Source organism: Protopterus annectens, chromosome 13.part0 (assembly GCF_019279795.1).
Source record: "Protopterus annectens isolate FY-2018-M chromosome 13.part0, PAN1.0, whole genome shotgun sequence".
Taxonomy (NCBI): domain Eukaryota; kingdom Metazoa; phylum Chordata; order Ceratodontiformes; family Protopteridae; genus Protopterus; species Protopterus annectens.
The window spans coordinates 385,940,404-385,953,071 of NC_056747.1; the positions used below are offsets into that span (position 1 = coordinate 385,940,404).

The window sequence follows — 12,668 nt, forward strand, 5'->3', positions numbered from 1 at the left end:
GAATGTGGCCCTTTAGGGGGGTGAAGTTGGCACTAAATCGATCTGCCAGGATATTGGCAATATCCTTGGGATCAGTATATTTCATGCCATTCTGTTGTAGCTCAGAGCAAATCTGAGCATTGCCATTTAGATTTTTGATAGAACTATATAATCACATCCACAAATAGAAGCCAGCAACAAGATAGGATCCAGTGAAATTACTTTATTATAAATAAAGCATCAAAAAAAGCTCAGACTGGTTTCGGCTGGCAAAACACACACAGCCAGTGTGTGTTTTGCCAGCCGAAACACTTTCCTATGCAGGAGGATTTTTATGGATTGGTATAACTATATAATGCCTTGTGGTTGTCTTTGGAATCTTTGGCAATTTTAATTTTCAACCGGTCTGAGCTTATTTTGATGCTTTATTTATAATAAAGTAATTTCACTGGATCCAATCTTGTTGCTGGCTTCTATTTGTGGATGTGATTTTGTTTTGTTGCCGTGCAACTTTCCTATGTGCAGGAGGATTTTTATGGATTGGTATAACTATATAATGCCTTGTGGTTGTCTTTGGAATCTTTGGCAATTTTAATTTTCGTAACTAGCTTTTGAGGATTTTATGAGGGATCTCAGCTTCTTAATGAGGCTAGTGAGGGAGTTTATTTGCATCCTGGGATTTTCCTCTTTTCTGCAACAGTTTCTTCCTTCTGTTGTATAGTTTGTTTATAGCAGGGGACCACCAGATTGGCTTCCTTTTTTTGGAGAAGAGCATCTTGGTTCTATTTGGGATGGGACGATTCATGCACGAGTGGATGTGCTCGTACAGTGCCTTAGTGTAGGATTCTGCAGTCGAACTTCCAGATCCCGTCTGCATGGGTGTTGTGAAGTTTGTCACTTCTGACTTCAGTAGCATGAAGTTGGCTTTGGAGAAGCTTTTTTAAGGAGGTTTCCTTAATGGGGGGGGGGGGGGTCAAGGGTGATTTGCTTATGGTCAGACCTGACCAATGAGGGGATGATCACTGATGTGGAGCATCTATCTCCCATGTTGGTAATGACCAGGTCTAGGATATTGGAGCCCCTGGTGGGACAATAGATTAGTTGATCCAGGGCGTTGGAATTTATGAATTCCAAGAACCCTCGGGAAAAGGAGTTGGCACCCAAGTAGTTTTCCCAATTAATGGCAGGGTAGTTGAAATCACCCAGTATCAGGGTGTTTGGTTGTATCTTAATATTTTCCAGTATGTTTAGGAAGGGGTAGTGAGAATCTTGGGGTATAGTGGGGAGCTGTAGCAAGCTACAGTTTGGATTGCAGTCTTACCTAGTGTTAGTTGCACCTGGAGAATTTCAGATGCACTGTGTTGGGCAACTAGCCTGGAGGTGTGAATATCCTTGGTGATTATGGACACTCATCCACCTTTAGTGTTTCAATCTTGGTTTTGTGGCCGAAAAGTGTGGTAAGAATTGTAGCCTGGTATTGCAGGGGTGCTCTCTGGAGCCTTGAACTGGGTCTCAGTCACTGCACAGATATAGATTTTCTCCATTTTTAGGAGTGCCTCGAGAGAGTGCATTTTGAGGTTTAGACTTCTAGCACTGAGTAGCATTACCTTCAGATTTTGCATGCTTGTATCTGTTACAGTGGTGGTTTTATCCTTTGAACCTTGCCTAAAAAAGGCACTATAGGGGTGGCAAGAGCTTTAGCCAGTAACCTGAATCACAGAGGTGACAGGTGCAGACCATCTCTGGCGAAGCATCGTGGTTTGTCGATCATGTCTTCCCAGGCAGACAAATACTGGATCCCCTATGAAAGACACCAGAAGCTTAGCCAATTGCTGAAGTCAATAATTTTGTCCTTGTACTGTGGTATCATTCTGGGCGAAGGCAGGATGCTACTCAGGGCTAGGGTCATACCTGCCTGGGCTACATGACCCAAGAGCTCTTCCATGTCTCTCTTCATGTAGTCCAGGGAGGTACGTCAAGTCATTCACTCCAGCATGGACAATGACAAGAGTTGTATTTGTACTTGTTGTGGAGTGACTTCAGTGCATGCGTTATGTGGCAGATCCTGGCACCCGACAGGCAGCTGACTGTAATTTTCTCCTTGTTCAGCCTGGTGAGTGGGACATCAATGTGCCTGACTACAGTCACCTATGACTAAATTGTTGGGTACTTTGTCTTGTTGGGTGGCACACTGCTGTTGTGAGCTATGTGTCACTTTGGTTGTGAATGGTGTTTGCTTGCGTTTCGGCTTCGGAGATGCTTGTTGCTTTGGCAGGTTAATGTTAAGGGCCTCCGCATATGAGGGTTTAGTGTTGCTATGTGTGGGTGTTGATGGTGTGGGTTATGAAGGGCTATGACTTGCTAGAGGTGTAATGCAGGTGTTAGCCTTCTCCTATTGACTGTCTAGCACAATCTTGACCGGAGAGAGCTTTGCTTCCAGTTTGGCTATGTAAGTGCATCTCTCACAGGTGGTAGTGTTGGGTGGTAGGAGGAGAGGATTGTCTGTGTATATGAGGCAGTTGCTGCATTGCCCCAGTATGCCCAGATTCACCAGGTGGACAGGAGAAATCACCGGAAGCTGACCCTTGGACATGCCTGTTTATGTGCTTTTTTGTAAAGTTTAAGAGCTGTTTTCCCTTACATTTGCAAGGTACTTTGCAATTGTAGGCTGTTTAGTGCCTATGATTAATTTCTCCTTATTGACAAGGAGAGCTGAGTGCTTGTATCAGTTTCAGGCTTCCTAGTGCTTTCCAGCAGGTTCTAGAGCAAGTGCTAGTCACAGGGGTTCAGATTTTAGTGCTACTACTGAGAAACAAGCTAGTTTTAAGGGAAAATTTGAAGAGCAGACTTTCTGGCACCTGGAATACTTTAACTGTAGCCTCATAGTGTTGCATGATGTGAAAAGTGTGCAAACGCATGTGTTTTTAAACCAGAAAGTTGAAAGGGATAGAAATCAGCCCAAAAAGGCTAATAAAATTACAATTTCAGAGCTTGAAACCACTCCTCTAGTGTTAGGCAGTACAATGCTCACCAGTCCCACTGGTAGGCAGTAGGACTTCCCTCTACCAGTGCAAGGTCTGGATAGCTCTGAACACAGAAAATAAAGTCCTAAGACGAGCAAAGCCTGGGATATGGACTGGCTAGAAAAGGTAGGAAACGAGCAAACAAGATAGTGTGTGTGTGTGTGTGTGTGTGTGTCTGTAATATATATATATATATATATATATTTATTTTTTAAACAGGCTAAATAATGCAGTAAATAAATACAAAAAAGGCTAACACACTGAGTGTGTAGTCCTAACAGTAAATGCAATTAAAACTCTACAAAATTAGCAATTTAAAACTTTTTAAATGAAGCAAGGCAAGTGCACAACTGAAAAACGATTTAAAAGGCAGTAACACAGCAGAATAAGTAGCTAGTCTACATATACAGAGAAGTCTATATACACAGAAAAGCAACTAAAACACACAAACACTTCAGATGCAGTGCAACCTAGAGCATTTGAGTTGTAGCAATATTAAGGCAATTACAGTTATAATAAATGCTCTAAAATATACTCTATATTTCCAAAATGTTTGGGAAGCACAGTCAGAACATAAGGAAATTCAGGCAAAAAAAAAACATGTTTTGTTGAAAGGGAAAAAGGAGAAACAGAAGGCCTTATCTAATGTTCTCGCTGTAGTAAGTAGAATGAGCTAATGACACTAGACTGGGAGGAGTGTCCCAGATCAGATTTACAGTAGGGGCGGGCAACTGCAAAGCCACCAAGTATAACATCAAGGCACCAACAGGGAGGGTGCGTGGGAATAAACCTATTAGCCTACAAAGCTATACAGAAAACCACAAAATGAAAGTTTTTAAACAGATAAAGATTTGTAAAGATACAGAATGCTTTTACTGCAAACAAATCAGTTACCCGTGCAGATTACAATAAAAGTGCTATATATAAACTGCTAGAAATAAAACTGTATAAATAATAAAAAACAGGATACTTGCATATCTCAGCTAAGAGTTGGAGTCAACACCTCTTATCCACTCTGCTCAGTGGAAGGAGGACAAGGAGACATGGTGGTGGAATGAGGAAGTACAGGGCAGTATACAGAGAAAGGGGCTGGCAAAGAAGTGGGATTGTCAGATATGAAAGTAGACAGGATAAGGCGTATAAAAGGATAGACACTAAGGAGAGAGAAAAAGGACCTGTACCGACTGGCTAGACAGAGGGCCCGAGCTAGGAAAGATGTGCAGCAGGTAAGGGTGATGAAGGATAATGAGGGGAACGTGCTCACAAGCGAGGATGGTGTGTTGAACAGATGGAAAGAGAGTACTTTGAGGGGCTGATGAATGAAGAGAAAGAGAGAGAAGGTTGGATGATGTGGGGATAGTGAATCAGGAAGTGCAAAGGATTAGCAAGGAGGAAGTAAGCACAGCTATGAAGAGGATGAATAATGGAAAGGCTGTTGGTCCAGATGACATACCTGTGGAAGCTTGGAGGTGTTTAGAAGAAATGGCAGTAGAATTTTTAACCAGATTGTTTAAAGAAATCCTGGAAAGTGAGTATGCTTGAGAAACCAATTTTTTTTTTTAAGAATAAGGGTGATGTGCAGAGCTGTAGTAACATCTTCTTTCAGCTTTTCCCGGTCAGAGGTCGCCACAGCAGATCACCTGTCCCCTTCATGACTGGCAATGGAGTTTTACGGTGCCAAGTTGCCAGCCCGGCGCCCAACCTTCCATGGAAGGTGCACGCGCTCGTGCCTAGGGCCAATTTAGAGTATCCAATCCATTTACAGCATGTGTTTGGGAGGAAACGAGCTCCCGGAGGAAACACATGTGACCAGGGAGGACATGCAGACTCTGCACAGAAGGCACTCCAGCCAAGGATCGAACCAGAGAACCTCTTGCTGTGAGGTGGCAACGCCAACTGTTGCACCACTGCAGTCGACCAAAATCAAAAATGACACTAACAGACAAATATTATACAAGGAAAAACCGGTAACTGTTCTGGATTTTAAAGGTGAAGAAATTTGGTCTTATACATATCAGAACACAGACTTTTTGACACTGATGGACTAACTATGAAATTTCTGCAACTGTATAATAGTATCCTCAGCAATTCCAAAAATGCTAACTGCCATCTCTCCCAATGAAACAGCAGAGCTACCACCTGGATCATCCTGCTCAATTATCTGTGGAACAATTATTTGTTTTCTGATAGTAACTTAAATGTTTTAAAAAAAAGGCTACTTTGCTGTTGAAAACTGATGAAATGGAAAATGTTAAAAAAATGCATACAGGGTCTTTGTGAAAATGTTAAGAGATGAGAGAAACTTATGCAATGGAGAGAATATTGTAAGCTATTTTGAAATCTGAAAACATGAAACACCTCACAGGTGTTTTTTATGTCTGGTCATTAAGACATGCTGACTTTCTTTTGGGAGGACATTTCTCATTTAATTAATCATTGTGACAAGGTAAAATGTAACCAGTGTGGGGAGAGAGGAAATTCAGCAAGAAGGTGTGTCAGTAAACAATGAAAAATAAGGGGAATGGGAGAACCAACATACATGAAAAAGGACAAAAGGATGGGAGAAGAGGGTGAACTAGGTGAAGAAGAAACTGAAGAAGACAAATATGGAGGGGAATGCGTGCATGCAGGAAGAAAAGTAAGGACAAGGAATTGATTTTATTTTTACAAGTTCCAGCCAGTGAAAAAAATCTGATTCTGAGAATCCAGTATTATTTGTACATAAACCCAAGAAAAAGAGAGCTCCAGTAACTACAGAGGGATAAAACTGATCAGTCACAGCATGAAATTATGGGAAAGAGTAGTAGAATCTAGGTTAGGAAGGGAAGTGATGATTAGTGATCAGCAGTATAGCTTCATGCCAGGAAAGAGCACTACAGATACGATGTTTGCTCTAAGTGTTTATGGAAAAGGTCAGAAGGAGTTGCACTGCGTCTTTGTGGACTTAAAGCATATGACAGGGTGCCTAGGGAGGCAGTGTGGTAATGTATGAGGAAGTCAGGAGTGGCACAGAGGTATGCAAGAGTGGTACACGATATGTACAAGGGGAGTGTGACAGCAGTGAGATTTGCAGTGGGAATGACGGATGCGTTTAAGGTGGCGGTGGGACTACATCAAGGATCAGCTCTGAGCCATTTCTTATTTGCAGTGGTGATAAGACAGGTTGACAGACGAGATTAGAAAGGAGTCCCCGTGGACTATGATGTTTTCAGATGACATTAGGATATGTAGTGAGTAGGGAACAGGTTGAGGAGACCCTGGAGAGGTGGAGATATGCTCTAGAGAGGAGAGGAATGAAGGTCAGCAGAACTGAGACACAATATATGTGTGTGAATGAGAGGGAAGATAAGAGGAATGGTGAGGATGCAGGGAGTAGAGTTGGCGAAGGTGGACGAGTTTAAATACTTGGGATCAACAGTTCAGAGTAATGGCGAGTGTGGAAGAGAGGTGAAGAAGAGAGTACAGGCAGGGTGGAGAAGAGCGTCAGGAGTGATTTGTTACAGACTAGTACCAATAAGAGTGAAAGGGAAAGTCTATAACAGGGTAGTGAGACCAGCTATGTTATATGGGTTGGAGACAGTGGCACTGACAAAAAGGCAGGAGTCAGAGCTGGATGTGGCAGAGTTAAAGATGTTAAGATTTGCACTGGGTGTGATGAGATGAGGGTAGACAGGATTTGGAACAAGTATATTAGAGGGTCAGCCAGGTTGGACGGTTTGGAGACCAAGCCAGAGAGGCGAGATTGCATTGGTCTGGACATGTTCTGAAGAGGGATACTGGGTATATTGGAAAAAGGATGAAGCTGCCAGGTAAGAGAAAAAGAGGAAGGCCGAAGATAAGGTTTATGGATGTGGTGAGAAAGGACATGCAGGTGGTTGGTGTGACAGAGCAAGATGCAGAGGACAGGAAGAAATGGAAACGGATGATCCGCTGTGGCGACCCCCAATGGGAACAGCCTAAAGAAAAAGACTACATACTGAAAACGCATTTGTGGCACACAAACAGACTGCTGAACATTTGTTCTACTTTAGAATACAGACCAAACTGCTAAAGGCAGATGGCACAGTGGTGCAGCAGTTGTGTTGCCTTACAGCAAGAGGTTCTCCAGTTCGCTTCTCTGCTGGGGTGCCTTCTGTACAGATTCTGCATGTCCTCTGTGTGGGTTTCCTCTGGGAGCTCTGGTTTCCTCCCACATTACAAAGACATGTCTGGAGTGTTTCTCCCTGGGCCACCGCTGAATATTGGCTTTGTTCCAAGTTGGACTTTGCACACCTGCAGAAGAATGCAAGTCCACTCCAAAAGTATAAGACCAATACGTCCTTTAATGAAGGGAAAAAATTATACTATATACATATATACACACACACACACAATAGTGAACAAAGTGCTTTTCATCCCACCAAATGGTGAGACTTCAGGTAAAAATCATTCACTGATGCAAAAACATTTAAATACACTCAATTAAGTTAGAACACATCAGCCAATGAATGACTGCTACACCTAACTCAGTAGACTGTAATAGGAAACCTACTTGATGGGTAGATTCTTTTTAAACCCAAATCATTTAGTCCTATTTTTACAAAAAATGTGTATAATCATATGTAATTCATGTAAATACAGACAAAGATATAAAAATACAGAAATTTACAAATGTAAAGGTATAAAATTACAAAAAGATATAAAAGTGCAAAAATGCATTCCTATCTACACAGTGCCATCTGGATATACATGAAGTTCATTACTATGGGTGAAAAACCTTTTAAAACTTTCCCTTTCCTGTTACCTCTGTGTGTTGGTGCATAAATGTAATGCAGTATGTATAAATCTTTTTCCTTTTGCTGACAATGACAGCGAAAGATACTGCATGTCAGTCTAAAGCTGTAATCTATGTAGCTCAATGCCAGCAATGTTCAGCAATCTACATAATAAAGACTGACAGGAAGTTTAGAGAAAGGGTGTACGAACCTGTACCACATCAAGAAGGGGAGCCAAGCGAATGCACTGAGTAGACACACAAGAACATATGGATCACACATTTAAGTTCAAGGCAATAGACAGTACGAGTCCCGATGGAAAAGTGGGCCCAGAATCTTTATACTTGGAAAAGTTAGAACTAATGTGGCAGCTCAGAACTAAAGTCTGTGCTTACCCTGGGTTAAATGAGATTTACGCTTTCTTACAAAAACTCGAGGTAATTGGTGTGAACAGACATAAGAGTAAACTTAATTTGTGTATGTGAACTGATATATCAAAGGGTACTATGTAGGCATTAATAATGAAATTGTACAGTAAGGGGAGTGAACCTGATATGCAGTATCTTTCACTATCATAATGTCAGCAAAAGGAAAACGATTTATACATATTGCCTTACATTTATGCACCAACACACAGATGTAACAGGAAAGGGAAGTTTTAAAAGTTTTTTCACCTTTTTTGATTTCTCCATGTCTTTTGGGTTTCTAATACCATGACGGGAATGGACCCCATTTCTAAGTCAGAATATGATTAAAGTTCATGAAATTAGTATTATTTCACTCTTTGTTGTTAGCCAAAAGTGCTCTTCGCAGTACCCGCAATGTGTCCAGCAATGACTCCTTCTGCAATTCATACGGTGTTACATGAATTGGTAACATATCTAAATAGGATTGTAAATTCTTTTTTATAAGACCAGTTGCTCCTACTACTATTGGAACTGTCTGGGTATCTTTCTTCCACATGGCTCTTGTTTCTGCCTGCAGATCAAGGTATTTTATGACTTTGTGTCTCTCTGTACACAAGACACTACAGTCACTAGGTGTGACAATTTCAATGATCAATGCTACTTTTGTCTTCCTTTCTTGGATCACTATTGTCTGGTTTTCTAGCATCTATCTTTTGGACTGTTGGTACTGGGTGATCCCATGTGATGTAAACTTCATCATTTCCTAAGATTCTCTGTGGCTCATGTTTCCAATGTTTTTCAGCCACTTCGATACCATAATGTTTTGCAATCTCTAGTGTAATAATCTCGCCACATTATTATGCCTTTCAGTATACAGTCCCACTGCCATTAGAACATCGCAACCACCAATAAGGTGTGTAACTGTTTCCAACTCTGTTCCACAAAACCTACATATGACTGTTTCTCCCGCATGTTCAATGGACTTAGTAAACCAGCGTGTACGCAGCCCACTATCTTATGCTGCCAATATTAACCTTTCATTTCTTGATGTAAATTCACCTCTCCTTAACCATTCCTGCGTTCGTTCTTGATCAACATGAAGCTCTTCCAGAAGTATACTTACAACTATATTTGTTTTTTTTTTCCACATTTCTTGCCTTATCTGATCCTTAACCTTACATTCTTTTCTTTTTTTAGCAGATTCAGTTGCTGCCTGTTTTTTATCCACTTCTGGTTTGATTTCCATTCCTGCTTGACGTCTATATGCTTCTGCTAAATTAAGTAGAAATGTCATCTTAGATTTATTCTCCTCATGTTTCAAAACTTTCACCACATTTGGATCTTGTGAGGTCAATAGATGTGTGGAGTCCTACAATTGCAGATCTATACCATGTAATCAATTTCAAGAAGGCCCATCCCTCCTTCAGAACGGGGGATATATAATCTTGGTATACACTGATTTTTATAAATCATTTGGCGAGCATGAAGCATCCTTCTTGTTTTGATATCCAATCTATCAAACAGTTTTTGGGGCCAGTCAATCACTCCAAAACTGTAAGTTAGGACAGGAAGAGCAAACTGATTTATAGCTTGGATCTTGTTCCTAGGTGTCAATGCTGTTTTCAGGATTAATTTAAGTCTTCTAAAGTACTCCATACTAAGCCTTATTCGCATTTGTTCATGCTTTATTGCTGATCCTTCATCAATTCCCAAGTATTTATACACCCCCTCTTGCTCAACGTCTTTATATCACATTCTTGTCGCAAACTGATCTTTTCCTGGTGCTGTAATTTTCCCTTTTTAAAGGTTGCTTTTGCACATTTATCAAGACCAAATGACATTCCGATATCATCTGAAAAAATGTTGACAACCTGCAGCTGTGTTTTCAGTTCCTCATCTGATGAGCTATACAATTTTAAATCATCAACAAAGAGAAGATGAGAAGTCATCAGACTGTTTTCTAGAAGCCAAAATTGTAGCCATGGCCTAGGCTGTTAAGTAAGCAGCTTAATGGGTTAATGGCAGGGCAGAATAACAAGGGTGATAAGAGTCTCGCCCTGGAATATCCCCCTTTGAATTTTTATCCCTGGGATAATCTGTCCTTTATCACAGCTTAATTGCAAAGTGGTCTGCCACTGTTTCATGGTTACTATAATGTAATCAATTTTCACCCATAGTAATGAACTTTATGTATATCCAGATGGCACTGTGTAGATAGGAATTCATTTTTGCACTTTTATATCCTTGTAATTTTATACCTTTACATTTATATATTTCTATATCTTTGTGTCTGTACTGACACAAATTATTACTTAATATCATGATTATACATTTTTTTGTATAAATAGGACTACATGATTTTGGTCAAAAGAATCTACCCATCAAGTAGGTTTCCTATTACAATCTACTGAGTTAGGTGTAGCCTTCATTCATTGGCTGATTTGTGGAGTGTATTTAAATGTTTTAGTATCAGTGAATGATTTTACCTGAAGTCTCACCATGTGGTGGGACGAAAAGTGCTTTGTGTTCATTATTGTTTTACAGTATATTATATATATATTATTTATATTATATATATATATATATATATATATATATATATATATATATATATATGTATATGTGTGTGTGTATGTATATGTATATATATATATATATATATATAAATAATTTTTGCCTCATTAAAGGACATATTAGTCTTTTACTTTTGGAGTGGTCTTGCATTCTTCTGCAGGTGTGCTGGATCTGTTTGTTTGGAGTTTTACTCTTTCCTGCCCAAGTTGGACTTTCCCAGTAAATATATATAAAATAAATAATGGTAGGATATCCTCCCCTACTCAACAACCAGAGTTAAACACCCTATCTGAATTGTGGGGCACTTTCCTACCTCACAGTTGTGGACAAGTTGTACTCCAGCCACACTTGATATTAATAGGAAGCGTATAGGTCAGCCACACTTGATATTAACAGAAGAGTACAGGTCAAACTAGACACATCTAAACCATAGACACTGCAGCTTTTCTCTCCTCTCAAAGGGTGCCAGCATAAAGCTCACCAAGTCCACATCAACCATGGGCTCTTGTGGTCCTTGGAGGCATTCAGTGCCTCCCTTCAAATTATGAACAAACACCGTCTCCCCACAACTTTAACTCATTCACTTCAATGGAGCTCTGGAAGTCTGCATTGTAGCTTCCAATGCGTGGAGCCCAAGCCTTTTGACAATCAAATTATGCCCTCACATTTCAAACAAATGTTTATCTCTGAAACCATAGGGGGTATGAAGGAACTATAAAATGGCAAACCCTTTAGCACAAACTATTTTTATAGTGGTAGCATTCTTTAGGGTCTAGGTCTTAAACTGAATTTTATAAGTCATAGTAACACTATTACGTTTAATATTTTGTAAACAATTTTACAATATCTCAGCAACCACTCAAGTTACACATACAGTCAGCAGCATTTTATTAATCTAGATGAGAGCTTTCATAAGAGGCTACTGTCTTACTTGGTTGTTGAGATATTTTGAAAAATTTGAAAATTATATCTACGAAAATATCAAACACCAGCTAATATCTCTTTCCCTGCACTAGACAGAGGGCAAATATTAATGCAATTGAATGTCATTGTATAAGCTTTAAGATAAATCTTTTAAAAATTGTACATGGCATGGTTTTGGAATTATTGATGCAAATATGAACAAGCAACATTTGATGCCTTGAGCAGTCTGTAGGAGTTAACTGCAGATGCACCTGGAGGCGTCACTCTGATGTAATGAGTTAAAGGGTCCCTCTTTCATTATACCCAAGCTGCTCACTGTGTGACAAAGAAAATGGAACAAATACTACTGATGTCAAGCTAAATATTTCTTGTCTGAACATAAAGTATAATCCGCTTTTATCAGTACAAACATAAAATAAAGCATGCGGCCTACCTCCAACTGCCAAAAAGCCATTCTTAAACTCTTAAGAGTGCAAACAGAAGAGCCAAGCAAAAAAAAAAAAAAAAAACCTGGATTCCAAAATTAAAAATACTACTTAACTGTTCACTTGAGACCAATATTTCAACATTCAAGTAACGTGTACATCCCCTGCATGGCGTTTTCTTGCTGTCTGTCCTTGCCAAAATCTGAGAAAATAAGTGAAGTAATTACAATGGGGCACAACACTTACTAGCTACTAGAACAGAACTCTTGTACAGCTACACAATCATGAAGCACACTATGTTACTATCTAGCGGAGTGCTTTTATTTTACCCCTTTGGAAATTCTTTTTTTTTCTTCTGTCAAACTGTGTACTGTTCTATAATACTTTCCCAGTTATGCACTCTACTACTACAAAGTGCATCTATTTAAGGAAAACAGAAAAACACAATTTTCTGGAAACACAGCCATGGGATATTGTGGAACAGTGTCCTCGTACATGGAAACATTGGTAGCCTGTACAAATACTGTTGGGACTTGGGGTTACCAGTAGGAGTGGGTGTTACGAGATCAATCTCAGAGCCCA

General features: G+C 39.9%; 1 protein-coding gene across 3 annotated transcripts in view; it reads right to left on the reverse strand.

Moving 5' to 3' along the window:
• The window catches only part of PWWP3A (PWWP domain containing 3A, DNA repair factor), a 705,148-nt gene that overhangs the window by 641,912 nt on the left and 50,568 nt on the right, over positions 1-12,668 (reverse strand). For all 3 annotated transcript variants that reach the window (XM_044054007.1, XM_044054008.1, XM_044054006.1), the window contains exon 3: positions 12,203-12,288. In XM_044054007.1, coding sequence (XP_043909942.1) covers positions 12,203-12,288 — 86 coding nt within the window. The remainder of the gene's footprint in view (positions 1-12,202; positions 12,289-12,668) is intronic.